Below are 20906 nucleotides of genomic sequence, written 5' to 3'. Positions count from 1 at the left end.
TGATTTTACTTAATTTGGTTGACCTTACTTGGCTGAGTACCAGGATGTCCTACCAAAGAAAAGGTGACCTGTTGAAAAATTATATAATCCCAAGTCAAAAGTCTATGTAACAGTAGCTTTTTCATTTATTCAAATATTCCATACAAGTTTCATTAAATTTGACCAGAGCATGGAATTTCCCTTGTTCTTGTGTAAAAATATCAATAGATGGACAATGCTTTACCATAATAGACAATATATTCAGCAGAGGTATAAAAATGGTTGAAGTGAAAGTAAACTGCAAGGTTCAACAGTATTGCATGCATATGTATTTATAAATGAATATAAAATTAACTGGATAATATTGACAGGGACAAACATTTATTTCAAGGTGTAAATGTTCTCTTACTATTAAATTGTAAAATATATTTCCATTCCCCATTACTGTATACCTTACAACAAAATTATTTTCATTTAGCGGTGAACATTTTTCTATTCTGCGGCATTTTGTTCAAGGTCATGGTTGTCTTTCAGAAATTGTTGTACATCTCACTCCTTATTTTATTGATTTTGTATTTACATTGTGTCATAGATCACATGTATTCATTCAGTGGGTCTTGTTTGTGTTAATATGTCTTTTTATTCAAGCTCTTTCAATTGATATTTCATAGGGTGTCTTTCTATGTTGTGATGTTACACTATTGTTTCAGCCTTTCAGGTAAGGGTGAAGGTTGGTAGCTATTAAAACTTTCAAACCCACTGTATTTGTTTGCACCTGTTCTAAGTCAAAATTAAACTTTGTTTGATTTCATCAAAAATTGATCTATGGGGGTTCTTTGATATGCCGAATCTAACCATGTATTTAGATTCTTAATTTTTGGTCCCGTTTTCAAATTGGTCTACATTAAGGTCCAAAGGGTCCCAAATTAAACTTTGTTTGATATCAACAAAAATTGAATCCTTGGGGTTCTTTGATATGCTGAATCTAAACATGTACTTAGATTTTTTATTATAGGCCCAGTTTTCAAGTTGGTCCAACATTAAACTTTGTTTGATATCAACAAAAATTGAATCCTTTCGGTTCTTTGATATGCTGAATCTAAACATGTATTTAGATTTTTGATTATAGGCCCAGTTTTCAAGTTGGTCCAAATTGGGGTCCAAAATTAAACTTTGTTTGATTAGAACAAAAATTGTATATTTGAGGTTCTTTGATATATGCTTAATCTAACCATGTATTAAGATTTTTGATGTTTGGGCCCGGTTATCAAATTGGTCCACATTAAGGGTGTAAAGGGTCCAAAATTGAACTTTATTTGATTTCATCAAAAATTAAAATCTAGGGGTTCTTTGATTTGCTGAATCTAACCATGTATTTTGATTTTGGATATTGGACCATAATAGGTAATGTCCAATTTAAAATTTAAAGTTTTTATGTTTAAGTTCTGAGACCACATTCATTATGTGTCAGAAACCTTTGTTGTGTCAACTATTTAATCACAATCCAAATTCAGATCTGTATCAAGCTTGAATGTTGTGTCCATACTTGCCCCAAGGTTCAGGGTTCGAAATTCTGCAGTCGTATAAAGCTGCACCCTGCGGAGCATCTGTTTTTTTTAGAAGTTACTATTAATAAAAATTAATTTTAACCATGACATTTTGTATTTTAATATTTTATGATGTATTTAAATGAGTAGTTATTGCTGCAAACACCATAAGAAATTTGAATTGAGATAATTTTTGGAATAAGGGAAAAAGGGAGATAAAAAAAATTGAAGGGTGTTCAATTTTTCAGATTTCAGAAACAAAAAGGAGTTTAAATGGTTTTACCCTAGTCATTTTTGAGGCCCGTTATAGCTTGCTGTTTGGTGTGAGACAAGACTGTGTTGCAGACCATACTTTGACCTATAATGGATTACTTTTACAAATTGTACCTCTTGGATGGAGTGTTCTCTTTGGCACTCATACCACATCTTCTTATATCTACATGTATATGACTGATTCATTGATTTACATGGCTTATAACAAAAATAAATTTTCAAACAGTTACAGACTTCGCATAGATTTTTTTTAACCAGATATTGTACACGTTATAAGTAATAATCAAATGTATTGATATTCAGTTGCACAAGGTTGATTTGTTTCCGATGCAGCTCATGTCTTCGTTGCCATCTATTCTTTCAATGGATCATTCTATAATTTATTATTCTGTAATCAAAACTTTTTATAACATACAATTAATTTCTGTATTTCCTTTCCTAGACAGTGACATTTTATTCGGTTTTTCTTTTATGCTTGTACGTTTACCATTATGATCCCAATATCCATGTCTGTCGTGACATTTTTAATTTCTATGGTAATCATTTGTGTAGAAATGGAGAATTTGATATTGCAAGGGACTACTTTTAAAACAACTAAATCATTATACAAAGATTTGGTTTAAAAGATTACCGGTAGCATATATCTGAAAATACAATCATTAAAACAAACTGCATTTCTACATTTATATTTTGATGTTGTTGAAATTTTTTATAAACTTAGGCTTGGACAATTAAATATTCATGTATTAGTCCAAGACTTTGGTATAATTTATAAACTTATTTATAACAGTATTTCTCTAATTCTTCGTCAATTTATCCCTTTCTGCAACCATTGTATAAAAAAATCTAACCAACGTGTGGTTCGTTTGATCTCAGTTCTTCATTGGTTAAAATCTGATTATGACGTCGAATTTTCTTACTTTCCTCTGAATTTCCTATTGTGACGGCATGAAAAAAGGAGACCATGCCTGATGACGTCACATAGAAAGAACACATCTTTTTGCAGATCATTTGAAAAGAAGGAATACGTTTGCCTGCATATTGTTTGAAAATCATTAAAGAAACAGATTCTACCACCAATCTCGTGTAATACGATATTTATGCATTCTCGACAGTTAAATTTTAAATATTTAAAAAGCTCAGTGAGCGTCGCGTTTTAATTTTGAAAATTTAATTGTCTAGAGTGGATAAATATCGTATCACACTCAATTCAGTGGTAGAATCTATATATATATATATATCACATTGTACTTGTTGATATTATCTCATCTTTGTCAGGCCATTTGTTTTCTTGTTTGAACTATTTTACATTTGTCGTATTGGGGCCTTGTATAGCAATGGGGTACAGGTTTTGTTCATTATTGAAGGCTTTATGGTGACCTATAGTTGTTAATATCTTTGTCATTTGGTCTCCTGCGGAGAGTTGTCTCATTGGCAATCATACCACATTTTCTTATTCTTATATATTATCTGTAAATCTGATATTGCTGATGAATTTTTCTGTGAAATTTTTTCTTTTATCCTACCATTTTAATCTTTTATATTTTTTTTATTTATTTATTTATTTTAACATTTACAACAATTTAACTAATAAGCATAAACAGGACATGTTTACAAATTAATATGCAAACACTCTAAAATGGCAAGTAAATATCCTCCAAAAAACTGCATCAGGCAGATGAGCTAAAACTCAACACAGATGACATGCATTACATCAAACATGAATGTACAGAAGGATCTAAGTCAAAGTGGCATCTGTTGTAGGGACTATTGTATTTACTTCAGTAAAGATATCAATTGGATCTTCATTTATCTGTGACCTGGTGCACTAGAAAAGTCAATTTTTGACTTTCCAGATATGACATCATAATTACTACGATACAGTGAGGGTCTTAGATCCCATGGATTATTACGATAAACTCCTAAATAGGTGTATACATCTGGCTTATACATCAGTGGACATTTTATACCAATTTTTCTGAGTCCATGTTCACAGTCCATAACTTCCTCCTCATTCAAATAATTATCATTATATACACATACTACATGTTCATACTTGTCCTTGTTTTCACCGCAGTCTTCAATTGGTGAAACCTTGGCACTGTGGCAAGGAATTTCCCCCTTAACAATAGCCTTAGCTACAATACTCCATAAATGGTCAGCTTTTGCACCAGATTCAGCATGGAACAGCCATTTTCCACATGTAACTTTAAATATTCTGGCTAAATCAGAAATTGTCTCCACATTGATAGGTCTGTTAGATTTCTGTATATCCTCCCACATTTGATGTAATCCTTCAAGGTCCATATCCTCATCATCTTCATCCTCATCATCTTCATCTTCTTCATATTGGTTTCCCCTGACACATATCCAACCAACTCCCTTTGATCTAAAATAATAATAGCTAAATATAGTCAAAATATTAATCAAATTTCATTCTTGTATTACTTTTTTGGTTAGAAAATGTTAACACTCATGATGTACTTGTAACTTTAGGGCAAAGAATGGGTGGTGACGAGGGTGTTTTGAATTATTTTTTTACCAGTTTTGAATCAGCAATTTACAAATCTGCCTTACCATGTTAGACAAGTACAAAGCAGGTTTATCATATCACATTTACATGTTTTATCTTGAATATGTGTATGACTGTCTGATATACATAAAACAGCCATCCATCATCATTCACAGAATGCATAATAAAATTTATGTTAAGGGAGATAACTCCAACATTATCCTATGGAATCTTTTAAAATAAACATCAAATGAGTGTCCAGGTATTAATTTAGGCAGTAAAAACTGATTCAATCCTATCATCTACACCAATAAACATTTGTAGCCTTTCATGAGGTGTGTCACACTTGTTTTTATTTAGCATGATTCTTATGAATTACAAATAAACAGTCCGTAGATGATGGTTCCTTCATGACCTTAAATCAAATTTCCCATTCGCAAAACACAGGATTTTGTATTCTTGTTTGTAAATATTTTCATTTTTATCTACCGGTAAATCAAACTATTTAAAGCTTGACATGTTATAAGCATTTGTGTATTGTTGAAGATTTATGTTGTCCTGGAGATGACTTCTTTGGTTTTATGTTTTAGGGTTTTTGTCAGTGCCTCATTGATATGTTTATTCACTTTATATTCTGATTATTGTTTTTACAACAAAAAATTCTTTGCCATTCATCTACCAGTCAATTGAGTGGATTGATCATAGTGAGTGGATTGATCATAGTGAGTGGATTGATCATAGTGAGTGGATTAGATCTAGAGAGACTAGACTTATTCTGGTTAAGCCTTTTATTGACATGAGGGATTGATGCCTAATCTGTTTTTCTAAAATATTGACCTAGCTTTTTTCTTTTTTTTTGGTCCCACCCAGGGGCATTATAATGTTCTTTATTCTGTGTGGTCGTTCATCCTTCTGTCCGTCTGTCCTGCTTTAGGTTTAAGCTTTTGGTCAAATTATTTTTATATGAAGTTGAAATCTAATCAACTTAAAACTTAGTACACATGTTCCCTATGATATGATCTTTCTAATTTTAATGCCAAATTATGAGTTTTGACCCCAATTTTACAATCCACTGAACATAGAAATGTTAGTGTGAGTGGACCATCTGTGTAGTATGAACACACATTCTTGTCTTTATATCTTTTGATGTTTAAAATATCATGATTTTTAAAATATTATTGGGTTTGAATTTGTATGGTGTTAACACTGAAGAATTTGAAATTTACCTTCATACTGTGAAACATGATTTATGTATCAGTCATAGTGACACGGGTTATGTTCTTCTCATATATGTTATGATGGTATGATACTAAACCCCTAACGGGAAGGATTGTGCCTGATGTTCATTGATGAAATCATAATCTTTCAATCAGTTTTATTGAAGTCTGGAGCTGGCATGTTGGTTAACTGCTAGTAGTCTGGTGTTATTTATGTATTATTGTCATTTTGTTTATTTTCTTTGGTTACATCTTCTGACATCAGACTCTGACTTCTCTTGAACTGAATTTTAATGTGCGTATTGTTATGCGTTTACTTTTCTACATTGGCTAGAGGTATTGGGGGAGGGTTGAGATCTCACAAACATGTTTAACCCGCCGCATTTTTGCGCCTGTCCCAAGTCAGGAGCCTCTGGCCTTTGTTAGTCTTGTATTATTTTAATTTTTGTTTCTTGTGTACAATTTGGAAATTAGTATGGCGTTCATTATCACCGTACTAGTATATTGTCGAGCCTGCAACTTTTGTTGCAGAACGCCCGACATAGGGATAGTGATCCGGCGCGGCGGCAGTGTTAGCTCACTTCTTTAAAGCTACATATTTTAGAAGGTGGAAAACCGGAATGCTTCATATTTTATATATAGATGCCTCATGTTACGAAGTTTCCGTCAGTCACATGTCCATTGTCCTTGACCTCATTTTCATGGTTCAGTGACCACTTGAAAAAAAAGTTCAGATTTTTTGTAATGTTAAATTCTCTCTTACTGTAAGTAATAGGATAACTATATTTAGTATGTGCGTACCTTGCAAGGTCCTCATGCCCGTCAGACAGTTTTCACTTGACCTCAACCTCATTTCATGGATCAGTTAACAAGGTTAAGTTTTGGTGGTCAAGTCCATATCTCAGATACTATAAGCAATAGGTCTAGTATATTGGGTGTATGGAAGGACTGTAAGGTGTACATGTCCAACTGGCAGGTGTCATCTGACCTTGACCTCATTTTCATGGTTCAGTGGTTATAGTTAAGTTTTTGTGTTTTGGTCTGTTTTTCTCATACTTTTTGCAATAGGTTTACGATATTTGTTGTATGGAATGATTGTAAGGTGTACATGTCTAGCGGGCAGATGTCATCTGACCTTGACCTCATTTTCATGGTTCAGTGGTGATAGTTAAGTTTTTGTGTTTTGGTCTGTTTTTCTCATACTTTATGCAATAGGTTTACTATATTTATTGTATGGAATGATTGTAAGGTGTACATGTCTAGCGGGCAGATGTCATCTGACCTTGACCTCATTTTCATGGTTCAGTGGTCAAAGTTAAGTTTTTGAGTTTTGGTCTTTTTATCTAATACTATATCATAGGTCAGCTATATTTGGTGTATGGAAATATTTTATGATCTATATGTCAGTCGTGCAGGTTTTATTTGACCTTGACCTGGTTTTCACAGTTCATTGCTCAGTGTTAAGTTTTTGTGTTTTGGTCTATTTTCTTAAACTATAAGCAATAGGTCAACTATATTTGTTGTATGGAAGCATTGTTAGCTGTACATGTCTGCCTGGCATATGGTTCAACTGACCTTGACCTCATTTTCATGGTTCATGTTAAGTTTATGTGACAGTCGTAATAAAGCTTTATATTTAGGAGTATCAACATAATATCAATGATTAGTAAAGAAGGCGAGACATTTCAGTGTGTGCACTCTTGTATTTGTTTAGGGGCCAGCTGAAGGACGCCTCCGGGTGCGGGAAATTCTCTATACATTGAAGACCTGTTGGTGACCTTCTGCTGTTGTTTTTTCTATGGTGGGGTTGTTGTCTCTTTGGCACATTCCCCATTTCCATTCTCAATTTTATTTTGACTAGCTTTCAGTAACTGTGAGTGCTCTTATATCAGTACTTTTTGTAATTAGTATATTTGTTAGCTGTTTTTTTACTTTTTTTGTATAGGTCTAGTTGGTCAGACTTTTTTCAACTGGTTTTTACAGTTTGTTCTTTACAAGGTGGGTAGGATTTAGTGTTCACAAACAAGTTTTCAGCAATTGTCTTTGATTGGTGTCTGTCATATTTGTTTTTTATTTCATTGCTAAGTTCATAAATCAGGCTGTTGGTTATCTTGTTTGGAGTGCCGAACATGTGGTCAGCTTGGGGCCATATATAGAGCTCTTACTATACAGTAGGGGTTGTGCATATTGTTGTAGGAAGTATTGGTGACCTATACTTTCACAGATCTATGTCATTTGGTCTCTAGTGAATAGTTATTTCATTTGCAATTATACCACATCTTCTAATCTTTTATACTGTTTATATTGAGCTCAGGTCATATTGTGCAAATCAAATGTTTCTTGGCCTTCTGTTAACTTTCATACTGTGTGTATTTTTGTTGTTTTTTTTTAAATCTGTTTACATGTCTTAATTATACCTCAATAATAATTCATATAAGAATCATGCTAAATAAAAACAAGTGTGACACACCTCATGAAAGGCTAAAAATGTTTATGGGTGTAGATGATAGGATTGAATCATTTTTTACTGCCTAAATTAATACCTGGACACTCATTTGATGTTTATTTTAAAAGATTCCATAGGATAATGTTGGAGTTATCTCCTTTAACATAAATTTTATTATGCATTCTTTGAATGATGATGGATGGCTGTTTTATGTATATCAGACAGTCATACACATATTCAAGATGAAAACATGTAAATATGATATGATAAACCTGCTTTGTACTTGTCTAACATGGTAAGGCAGATTTGTTAATTGCTGAATCAAAACTGGTAATGGGAAATTTTATTTCAGTTCATGAAGAACCATCATCTATGGACTGTTCATTTGTAAAAAAAAACCAACCATGGTCTATGGATAGTTGTCTCAAGAGCAATCTTATCAGATCTCCTTAGTTCTATATAGCTTCTACAAATAGCTACCAAATAGATTGTGAAAACTGACCCATATCACTCTTATCATACAATGATATATGTCATTGCTAAAAGGTTACCAACAAACGCAAGGTCATCTTGAATGAGGTCTTCACATTTTTGTGAAATCATGTTTGAATTGTACATTCACAAAATAAAAATTGTGTTACATATTGAAAACTGTATGATGACTTTCAAATATCTATTTTGGGATGCTTGTGATTGTTGGTTGTTATTCCACTAAATATTTACCCCATTTTTAATTTCATTTGAGTTGTTACTGAAAATTTTATTCGAAAAATCATACCAAGTCAAAACTTATATTTTTTATAAAGCCAAAATTTCTTTTTGTTATACATGTACTACCATATACTCTGATTATAAATTTACTCCTTAGAAGTGTAAAGGACATGTACTGACGCCTGATACCATGTGACTCACTTTTCACAAGCAATACCTGTAATGGCATGAAGGTAAGTTTGTATTTAACCATTGTTCAAATATTTCATAAGGTTGATGTGTCTGTCTGTAAGTTATCCATCTATCCATATCACATGCTAAAGATTCTGCAGCTAATGACTCTGACTTGTACTGGGATGAAGACCATTCCATAGTTTCCATGGCTAGAAAAAAACATAATTAAGCAATTTACCATAATATATATTATGTCAATCTAATTGCCAGTGATAATGGACGTCATACTAAACTCCAAATTATACATAATAAACTAAAATTAAAAAATCATTCAAGACCAACAAAGGCCATTGGCTTCTAACTTGGTACAAACCAAAAATGTGGTAGGGTTAAATACGTCCATTATCAATGAACAAGTATATATATTTGTTTAGGGGCCAGCTGAAGGACACCTCCAGGTGAGGGAATTCCTTGCTGCATTCAAAACCTATTGGTGACCTTCTGTCTGTTCTATGGTCAGGTTGTTGTCTCTTTGACACATTCCCAAATTTCCATTCTCAATTTTTATTTTTTTGAGATTTCAACCCTCTCCCTATACCTCTAGCCAATGTAGAAACCAGATGCTCTGCAGGACAGAGGCGGATTAAGGGGGGCAGGGGCCCTGGGTCCCCCCTTTTCTGGGGAAAAATTTGGTTGCATATATAGGGAATCACTGAAGCATGACCGGAGCGGGCCCCCTCTTAGGCAGTCAGTGGGCCCCAACTTATGAAAATTTCTGGATCCGCCACTGCAGGACACAGTATTATACGACCACAGAGGTCAAACCCTGAACATTTGGGGCAAGTATGGACACAACATTCAAGCTTGATACAGTTCTGAATTTGGATTGTGATGAAATAGTTGACACAGCATAGGTTTCTGACACAGAATGAATGTGGTCTTATGAACTTAAAAAAAAATTATTACCTATTATGGTCCAATATCCAAAATCTATATACATGGCCATGGATTGATTCGGCATATCAAAGAACCCCAATAACTCGATTTTTGATGAAATCAAACAAAGTTTTATTTTGGACCTTTTGACCTCAATGTAGACCAATTTGATACAAGTTTTTGAAAATATGTATTCACATTCTGACTTTTTAATGCTCATTTAATAAGGTGTGTGAATTTTTTCTTAATAAGAACATGAGCCTATTTAGTTTTTAATCAGACCAACCATGATGTACAGAGCATGCATAATGGATCAAATTCCAAAGAAGTGGGGCAGCATACCTGAATAAATGTATCCACTCCTGTCTGTATTTCTGACTTGTATTTTATTATCTACAAAAGATAAGAATCTTTAAAATTGTAAAACTCAGCATCAGAATATATAAAGGGGGTCTTAAATGGGGGATGTTTGATCCAAGATCCAGCTTGTCATATTCCTGTATCTGGCTAATTAATTTTTGTGTTTCCTGTTTATTGCTAATTACTTTTTTTCATTTTAGAAGTTGCCTTACATGTACTTGCAGAAATGTTTACATTATTTACATCACTGTTTGATCAAGCATTTGGTGTTGAAAACTGGGGTAGATTGTATACATTGGTCAGAGCCAGAAATGGTCCAACATAATACATAATTTCTTTTAGAATGTAAATTATAATTTCTCAGCAGAAGAACCTTGTAACACACACCTCTTGATCTTTGGTATCCAACTTGTTGTTCTTATTATGATTATATATATAAGCATGAACATATTATATATTGATATACTGTTCCCACGATTATGTAACTTCAAACACAAGGCATTTTAGGTTACAGTTTTTGAAATTCAGAAACTAATTACGGAATGCATTAATGTCATGAATGTCTTGGATTTTAAACAGTACATGCAAATGTAACAGTGGTTTGATTCTGTCAGTGTCTGCATAAGTTATACATGTACATGTCATAAGTATAAAAATAATAAAGTAAGATTGGCAATGTCAATGAGACAACTCTCCACCAGAAACATATAGAGCCTATTATTAGAGGTTAACCATGTTAACAACTATAACATGTATAAGATCTACCAGAGACATATACTACAATTATATGTCTCTGTTATGATAGAGGGTTACTGCTCACAAGGAAGCTATTAAACCAAGAGTTCCAAATGGTGAAGTTGAAATCATCCCTTTGTAAATTTTACGGACACCATCACCAGTTGGTTGACGTTATGGAATAACCGTTTCACAAATGATATTGGAAATGTTCCTTACGTCGTAACTACAATCCCTTTCCCTTTCATGAATGTGACCTACAGAATAGACTATTAACCGGATTTGTTTTAACAAGATTGAACAACATGACGAGTTCTAGTCCAAATAATTATGACGTCTGGCACGGCTATTTTAATTCTGGGACGCCTTCCTAGTTAATAAATAATTATTTGGACTAGATGAGTTCCCCATGCGGAGCAGGATCTGCTTACCCATCAGACCAACCATGATATCAACCCTAGTTTTTGGTGGGGTTCGTGTTGCTTATTCTTTAGTTTTCTATGTTGTGTCATGTGTACTTTTGTTGTGTCTGTTTGTCTTTTTTTCATTTTTAGGCATGGCGTTGTCAGTTTATTTTCGATTATGACTCTGGTATCTTTCGTCCCTCTTTCAAACCTGATAAGACACTGAGGTGAACAGATGTATTTTCATGAGCTCCATCTCGTTAACAAAATGGAGCTAAATTTCTTGTTGTATATGTGAATCAAAATCATATCAACATTGTTTATTGGAATTATTAGATATTAAGACAAAATGGATTTCAATTCTACATTTGTGAACAACTTATTTTCATCTTTTTCTGGTGAATTTTCTGGATTTGAAAGTGATGACTATAAATGCTACCTAAACAACTGTGATCTATACTCAATTGAGGACTGTACAGATAGAACATTGTCAATTGTTGTCAATTTTAGCAGTGAGAAAATATACTTTATTATTTTTCAAAAGTATGACAGAAATTTGTTCATTCAGAAAGACAGGAACGGATTTGTATATAATTTCATTTATGAAGGGAATAAAGTTGTGATTTCACTATACAGTTCGTCTGCAACACTTCATATTCAAGGAAATGGATGTGGGAATTGGTTCAATGAAGAATTTAGTGTTTTAGGAAAACAATTACACAATGAGGTAACATATTTCCAAACTTCTTTAATAGAAAATAATGCTGACCAGATGTCTACTGGAAACCTTTTATTAGAGTCAATGATAAGCTTTGACAGTTCAGTAACAGACCCAAAGTTATTAGTAACAGATATGTCAAACACTCTGATAACATCAACCCCAATTAGAAACTCTTCTATAAACAGTACTTTTCGTAATCTACAAAATCTAGATCATTACAACCTAGATTTGCAACAAGAAGTAATCGATTTAAAACAAATGGTTGAATCAATTATCAAAACAATCCATTCAAACCAGCAGGATCAAAGTCTCCCTCTTTCAAAAACTGTTAATTCGTCAACACAAACTGTGAGTACTCAGACAGAAGAACAGGAAAAGACACTGAAGACCCGGCATACTTCGATGCACATTGAATATAGAACTGTTTCCACACAGATCTACCAACCCATTGGATCTGAAGAAAAACGTTTTGACCCTCCTCCACATAATGTAGTAGACTACCAACCAAAACCAAAACCTCAAAAACCTGAATCAAGTAAAACAGAATTCGGACCAACAGATTACTCAAATGACAATACTGTTCCCATTCCCAATCGTTTCACTGGTGAAAACAACAAAACCACACTAATAATTGGGAGTTCCATTTTAAAGGGTATTCAACCCCGTGGACTACAAAACACTGAGGTATGTACCAACAGAGGAGCCAACATAGATAGACTGATAGATGTACTACAAAAGAAGGATATGTCAACATACAGAACAATTATTATCCATATTGGTGGAAATGACTTAGATAATGGTGACAATCTCCAAAGCATAAGAGATAATTACGAAGCTCTTTTATATTTACTGAATTTCAAATGTCTCCCACATTGTAAATTTGTAGTTGCTGGAATTCTACCCAGAAAAGGACTTAATATGCATAACCCGAATGAAATGCTGAAAGACATATGTGAACAGTTTAACTTACAATTTATTGATCATACAAACATGTTTTATGATAAGAATTACAATCTTTCTTATTTTTTTTAGCTCACCTGGCCGAAAGGCCAAGTGAGCTTTTCTCATCACTTGGCGTCCGGCGTCCGTCGTCGTCCGTCGTCGTCCTGCGTTAACTTTTACAAAAATCTTCTCCTCTGAAACTACTGGGCCAAATTTAACCAAACTTGGCCACAATCATCATTGGGGTATCTAGTTTAAAAAATGTGTCCGGTGACCCGGCCAACCAACCAAGATGGCCGCCATGGCTAAAAATAGAACATAGGGGTAAAATGCAGTTTTTGGCTTATAACTCAAAAACCAAAGCATTTAGAGCAAATCTGACAGGGGTATTATTGTTCATCAGGTCAAGATCTATCTGCCCTGAAATTTTCAGATGAATCGGACATTTCGTTGTTGGGTTGCTGCCCCTGAAATGGTAATTTTAAGGAAATTTTGCTGTTTTTGGTTATTATCTTGAATATTATTATAGATAGAGATAAACTATAAACAGCAATAATGTTCAGCAAAGTAAGATCTACAAATAAGTCAACATGACCAAAATGGTCAGTTGACCACTTTAGGAGTTATTGCCCTTTATAGTCAATTTTTAACCATTTTTCGTAAATCTTAGTAATCTTTTAGAAAAATCTTCTCCTCTGAAACTACTGGGCCAAATTTAACCAAACTTGGCCATAATCATCATTGGGGTATCTAGTTAAAAAAATGTGTCCGATGCCCCGCCCAAACAACCAAGATGGCCGCCATGGCTAAAAATAGAACATAGGGGTAAAATGCAGTTTTTGGCTTATAACTCAAAAACCAAAGCATTTAGAGCAAATCTGACATGGGATAAAATTCTTCATTAGGTGAGGATCTATCTGCCATGAAATTTTCAGATGAATCCGACATTCCGTTGTTGGGTTGCTGCCCCTGAAATGGTAATTTTAAGGAAATTTTGCAGTTTTTGGTTATTATCTTGAATATTATTATAGATAGAGATAAACTGTAAACAGCAATAATGTTCAGCAAAGAAAGATCTACAAATAAGTCAACATGACCAAAATGGTCAGTTGACCACTTTAGGAGTTATTGCCCTTTATAGTCAATTTTTAACCATTTTTCGTAAATCTTACGTTATCTTTTAGAAAAATCTTCTCCTCTGAAACTACTGAGCCAAATTTAACCAAACTTAGCCATAATCATCATTCGGATATCTAGTTGAAAAAATGTGTCCGGTAACTCGTCCAACAAACCAAGATGGTCGCCATGGCTAAAAATAGAACATGGGGGTAAAATGCAGTTTTTGGCTTATAACTCAAAAACCAAAGCATTAAGAGCAAATCTGACAGGAAGTAAAATTGTTGATCAGGTCACGATCTATCTGCCCTGGAATTTTCAGATGAATCGGATAATCGGTTGTTAGGTTGCTGCCCCTGAATTTGTAATTTTGAGGAAATTTTGCTGTTTTTTTGTTATTATCTTGAATATTATTATAGATAGAGATAAACTGTAAACAGCAATAATGTACACCAAAGTAAGAACTAAAAATAAGTCAGTATGACCAAAATAGTCAATTGACCCCCTAAGGAGTTATTGCCCTTCATAGTCAATTTTTAACAATTTTCTTAAAATTTGAAGATTTTCAATAACATTTTCCACAGAAAGTACTGTTATAGATAGAGATAATTGTAAGCAGCAAGAATGTTTAGTAAAGTAAGATCTACAAACACATCACCATCACCAAAACACAATTTTGTCATGAATCCATCTGTGTCCATTGTTTAATATTCACATAGACCAAGGTGAGCGACACAGGCTCTTTAGAGCCTCTAGTTTTCATCATGATGGAATTCATTTGTCAAAAAAAGGGACATCAGCGTTCCTAAGATCTATCAACATGCATGTTAGTATATTAAAGCATACAGATCAATCAGATAGGTATTGTGTTCACTGTGGTGAACCAAATCATAATTCAAAATCATGTAGACATGGTAGAAAGGTTCTTTGTCACTCTTGTAACAATTTTGGTCACAAAGAAAAATTCTGTGAATTTTATAATTAGGGTGATGGCAAAGAAGACAAAGCCCTACACAATCAAATTTTGAAAAATTCTTTTGAAATTTTAAACCACATATGTCAAGAATGTAATAATATTTCCTGCACATGTCTCTATTGTATTAAGGATTTAGTTTATCAGAAAATTGAAACCAGCTGTTCAAAATCTGTTTACCAATTATCTAAGCATAAGGATGTAATTAATAACTCTGATAAAATGACATCAGCATTAAATCAATTTGATACAACCCCTCAGCAGGTACCAGACCTGTCCCTATCTTTGCCATCTCAAGTTTCTCAAGACATAATGTACAAAACAAATACTTTTGTAATACAAGTCACTGAGGACACTTTTAGTATTGAGGATTTTTTTATATTTTTATTTACTTATTATATAATATGTGTATCATGTTTATGTGTTATTGACAATACTTATCTTATTGATAAGGATACAGAAAATGATGATCTTGTAACATATGGATTTAACAAATGCAAAGGTCTTAAAATATGTTCCCACAATGTTAATAGATTGGAATGCAAGTTTGATGAGATTGGATACAATCTAATGTCCACTCCAAATCCCCCAGATATAATTGGTTATTGTGAAACTTTTTTGGGTAAAAATACTTCTGATAGAGAAATTGATATACCTGGATATATTTTACAAAGGAAAGATAGACAATCCGATGGTGGGGGTGGCTGGGCTGTCTATTTAACAGAAACCACCTCCTTTTCTAGAAAAAATGATTTTGAAATAAGTAATATTGAAACTATGTGGTTTGAAGTTAAACCCAGCTATAAGAAATCTTTTTTATTGTGCTTTGTTTATAGGCCACCCAAGTCACTAATTGGTTGGATAGATAAGTTTGAGGATGAGATTAAGATTGCAATGAAATATAATTCAGATGTAATACTTATGGGAGATTTTAACATAAATTGTTTACAACCCAATAAAATTCCACAAAGATGGTTAACTGCTCTAGAAACTTATAACTTTCAACAGGTAATTAAGGAACCAACTAGAGTAACAAATGAATCAAAAACTTTGATTGACCATATATATGTCACTAGTTTAAGCATGGTTAAAGAGGCTCATGTTTCTAAATATTCTATTAGTGATCACTATCCAATATGTATGACAAGACAAGAGAAATTGTATGATAAAAAACATTCTCATTCAACAATCACTTATAGAAATTTTAAGACTTTTAATGAGCAAAATTATTTAAAAGATTTAAAAAGTGCACCTTTTCAACATATTGAATTTGAAAATGACCCATCTGTTTGTATTGAAATGTGGTACAACATTTTTAATAACATTTTAAATAAACATGCCCCTATTGTGAAAAAGAGGGTAAAAAAAGACAGACAGCCTGAATGGTACAATAAAGAAATCTTATATGCAAGAAAAATGAGAGATAAATATCACTCACTGGGAATGTGGGCTGAATATAGATTCTGGAGAAACAGAACAAAACATATTATTGATAAATCTAAACAGAAATATTATAATGATATGATAAAAGACTCAAAAGATTCTAAAACACTATGGAAATGTATTCACAGCCTAAATCCATCTAATCCATCAAAACCACATGTACTTATTACAACTGGAGACCATAAAACAACCGATCATAAAGAAATTGCTAATACGTTCAATAATTATTTCACCTCATGTGTTGAAAAATTAAGGCATAGTAGGGCACCAATCAACTCAAATTTTAATACTCTGACAAACTATGTACAAATGAAATTCTTGAAAAAAAGGCATAATAAATTCATCATTCCTCCAGTAAAAGTTTCAGAACTATTTGCTGAAATAACTAAACTAGATGTAAAGACATCTTCTGGTACTGACAATATAGGTCCTAAGATTTTAAAACTTAGTGCTCCTTTCATAGCATCTTCCTTAACATACATTTTTAATCGAATGATTGATACTGGTATTTATCCATCTGTTTTAAAAAATGCCAAAGTAGCTCCAATTTTCAAATCTGGTGAAAAAAATGTAGCTAGCAATTACAGACCAATATCTGTTTTGCCAACATTATCAAAATTAATTGAGAGACATGTATCAAAACATCTGTATAAATATTTGACAAAGTTTGATATTTTACACCCTTCCCAGTCTGGTTTTAGACCCAACCATTCATGTCAAACTGCCCTCATTAATATTATTGATAAATGGCTACACGAAATGAATAATGGAAATATCAATTTGGCAGTCCTCTTGGATTTTAAGAAAGCTTTTGATGTTGTTGATCATGAAATTCTATGTAAAAAACTTCTAATTTATGGCTTCCATGAAGATACTGTTGATTTTTTAAAATCATATTTGAGTGAAAGAACACAGCAAGTCCATATAAATAATCAGTTTTCTAATAAAAAGTTTATAAATTTTGGTGTTCCACAGGGCTCAATACTTGGTCCCATTTTGTTTGTTTTGTTCATAAATGACCTTCCATTACACATCAAAAACTGCCATACAGACTTGTATGCTGATGACACAACTATGCATACATCAGGAAAGACTATTGGTGACATGCAATTAAAAGTACAAGATGATCTCCAACGTGTTGAAAAATGGTGTCATGAAAATAGCATGTTCATAAATTCAGATAAGACGAAATGTATGGTTATAGGTACAAGACAAAGGCTGCGTTTAAATCAAGCAGATCCAGTTCTAACTATTGAGAATAATATTCTTCAAAAATCATCAATTGAAAAACTTTTAGGTGTTAGAATTGACTCTAATCTGTCCTGGACAGGCCATATTAATTACTTATGTTCATCAATTTCATCAAGAATTTTTTTACTCTCTAAAATCAAGAAATTTCTAAATATTGATCTAAGAAAATTATTTTATAATGGTTATATTCTCCCACTGATAGATTATTGTTGTATTATTTGGAGTGGTTGTGCTAAAAATGAGCTAGTCAGAATAATAAAATTGCAAAAAAGGGCTGCAAGACTTATTTTAGATGCTGATCCACTTTCATCATCAGCTCCACTGTTTAAACAGCTTGGATGGATGACAGTAGAGAACAGAATCTCATACCACAAATCAGTTTTGATGCATAAATGCCTTAAGAATGAAGCCCCTGTATATCTCACTGAAAAGTTTAAAGAAATGCCAGAAATAAACCAATATTGTTTGAGAAATGCCTCTTGCAAAAATTTACAAGTTCCAAAAGCCAAAACAGAGCTTTATAAGAAATCTTTTATATATTCAGGATCTATTTTATGGAATAACTTACCAATATCCCTGAAAAAAATCAACCTCAAGTACAAGCTCATTCAAAGAAGATTTAAAAAATTACTTGAGTTGATGGAACATTAAGAAGCTGTGCGTTTTTTATATGCATAATAATTTTCACACACTTACTCAAACTTATGATATTGTTGATGCCAATACTATACATGGGATCTCCTGTAGTTGGTGATCGCAATACTGGTATACTAGTATTGTGCACAATACTGGTATAAAAATTTTGTACCAGTATTGTATTCCAGTATTGTACCAGTATTGTGTTTTTTTTAATAAAGAATACATATAGGTAATTAATCTTTTATCAAAGGTGTCACATATACATGCATAATGATATTAACATATGACATGACAATTTTATATGGAATGATTGTATGTTCAACTGATGATGCCATTGATGGTACACTGTGATTGTAATCAAAGAAAGTTTTAAATCTTCTGATGTTTTTTTTCTTTTAAAAGGGAACTGTACTGTATCAGCATTTTAACAAACTCTTTACTTTCTTCTATTTTTTCTTCCAGCTCTCTTTTAGCAAGACTCAATAGTATATTTTAGTGAATTTTATATTGACATTGATGCTGTTATAGCTTCGGTATCATCAGCATTGGTATTGTTTATTTCTTCTTCAGATGGCATTTCTGTAACTCCCACTTCCTATATTGGTATTTAGGTATTAAGTCTGTTGACTTTCTCTTACGCCTACTAGATTACAAGCTTGTTTAGATAGCACCTGTACAGCTCTCTTACTGTAGGAGTGCATGTCTAATACATGTATTAGTATTTGAGTATTTGTATCAGTAGATATATCTGTTTCAAATTGTATTTCCCATGGTTCTGAATCCGCTGCTTTAACTAGTTGATTTGATTAATATTATAATCAGGTTTCCCTATGAAGCAACTTTTTATGTTAAATGGATATTGATATCTTTTATTGAGAAAGATTAATAAGAAAATAAAGACCAACAAATGCATATATGATCTAAGTACATGTATACATGTATTAAAATATCTGTAAAAATTATACGATGACATATAGTGTAATAATTTGCTTGAATTTATTAAAATTAATAATAACTCAGATATTTTATCTCAATTGAATTAAATAAAATATAGAAATATGTTTAAATTATTAACAATTATTTATATAACTAACAGTTGTTTGAATAATATGAGTTAATTACAATAATCTTTAGTTTATTTGTACAAGTATAGTTATTATTTTTAACTGTATGTTAATTGATTTCACAATTATCCTCTATAATCTTTTTGAGTTCATTTAATCTCCCTTGGACCTTCAATGTCTAATTTTGATTAAAATTCACTTTTCATTATACACCTTAAAGTATAGTCAACAATACAACTACAATACTTGTATATCAGTACTGTACCAGTATTGTTGTTTCTTAAAAAAAAGTTACAATACTGGTACAAAATTTTTATACCAGTATTGTGGACAATACTGGTATACGAGTATTGCGATCACCAACTACAGGAGATCCCTATACATGTCATATATGAATTTGTAACTTTTACCTGTTTTGAAAATTGTACATTTCATAACAATTTTTTATTTCATTATTCATGTATGTGTGTCTGTTTGATATTTTGTAATTGTTTGTTATATTTCATTGTATTTTATGAGGGCCTCAGGGAAGATTAGCTTTACAGCTAACTGTGTAACCCTCTTTAAATAAAGAATTATATTATTATTATTATTATTATTTCATGATGAATGACACCTTATATTATAAAAAAATCATGAGATTTTTCTGTAATTTTTCTCCCCACAATATATTAATCGTTTGTACTTGATCTTCTTAGCTACTTATTTTGTCTCAAAATACTTTTTCATTCCTCTAATGTTTCTGTGGGGCTGCTTCATTTGTTCTAGGGCGGGCTATGCCCGGTTCGCCCTATCACGTGACCGGGTTAAATATGGCTAAAAATAAAACGAGTGGAACCGGCTGATTTAAAGATGGCGACAGAATTTCAAGTTTATACTGTTTTGCTTTCTAAGCTAGGGAATATAAAAAATGAACCTGTTAACAATAAGAATATATATTTTTAAAATGCAATCTTTTTTTCTTAGGCCTTATTCATAATAAAAACGTTTTTCCGACATAAATTTTATAAACTTGAAAATAAAATATAGCATGGCAATTTATTATCGTCATAGTTGACCAATGCAGTATCATATGATATAGTCTGATTGAAAAAAATTAAATCTTCACCTTTCAAATTCCGACAATTTATCTAAAATTACGCTTCCCGCCATACTTTTATGACCGGCTGATTGCTTGCCGGTGAGTGAAGACCGGCGAGGGCGGCGTATGCCTATTTGTGCCGGCGGCTGATTTTACAGCAAATGAAGCGACTGTGCCTATACCGGAAGCGTCGACCGGGCTAAACCGGGTTAAGCCGCTGTGGCAAATGAAGTACTACCTTTATTTGGTGGCAGAAGATAACGGTTGTACATTGTACTTTCACTTTTGTTTTTACGTCATTTACGTGATACTCATCATGATAGTGTCTTTTAAAAAAAAAAATACTAATTATCATCTATTTAAAAAAAATATGTATATTACA

The 20906-nt window shown here is 32.6% G+C and overlaps 1 protein-coding gene across 3 annotated transcripts; it reads right to left on the bottom strand.

Moving 5' to 3' along the window:
- Positions 1–3327: 3327 nt before the first annotated feature.
- LOC143067617 (UPF0696 protein C11orf68 homolog) lies at positions 3328–20830 on the bottom strand. 3 transcript variants are annotated; one of them, XM_076240992.1, is made up of 5 exons: positions 20763–20830; positions 20165–20185; positions 10138–10188; positions 8903–9068; positions 3328–4188 (listed from the first exon to the last, which is right to left on the bottom strand). In XM_076240992.1, exons 4-5 carry the CDS (start codon positions 9064–9066, stop codon positions 3609–3611), a joined length of 744 nt encoding a protein of 247 aa, XP_076097107.1. In that variant the 5' UTR covers positions 9067–9068; positions 10138–10188; positions 20165–20185; positions 20763–20830; the 3' UTR covers positions 3328–3608. The 3 variants fall into 3 exon arrangements, with proteins under 3 accessions (XP_076097107.1, XP_076097108.1, XP_076097109.1); XM_076240993.1 differs by lacking the exon at positions 20763–20830 and having other exon boundaries at positions 20129–20172; XM_076240994.1 differs by lacking the exons at positions 20165–20185; positions 20763–20830 and adding an exon at positions 20060–20119.
- Between the last annotated feature and the right edge of the window lie 76 nt (positions 20831–20906).

Source organism: Mytilus galloprovincialis, chromosome 3 (genome assembly GCF_965363235.1).
Source record: "Mytilus galloprovincialis chromosome 3, xbMytGall1.hap1.1, whole genome shotgun sequence".
In the NCBI taxonomy this organism is placed as follows: Eukaryota; Metazoa; Mollusca; class Bivalvia; order Mytilida; family Mytilidae; genus Mytilus; species Mytilus galloprovincialis.
The sequence above is the reverse complement of the archived record's forward strand: the minus strand, read 5'-3'. Positions and strand labels throughout refer to the sequence as shown.

Coding starts and splice junctions, on each gene's coding strand:
- LOC143067617 (XM_076240992.1), bottom strand. CDS start 9,066: ATGGAAACTATGGAATGGTCTTCATCCCAGTACAAGTCAGAGTCATTA. Junction 4,189..8,902: donor TTACCTTCATGCCATTACAG/GTATTGCTTGTG, acceptor TTATTATTTTAG/ATCAAAGGGAGTTGGTTGGA.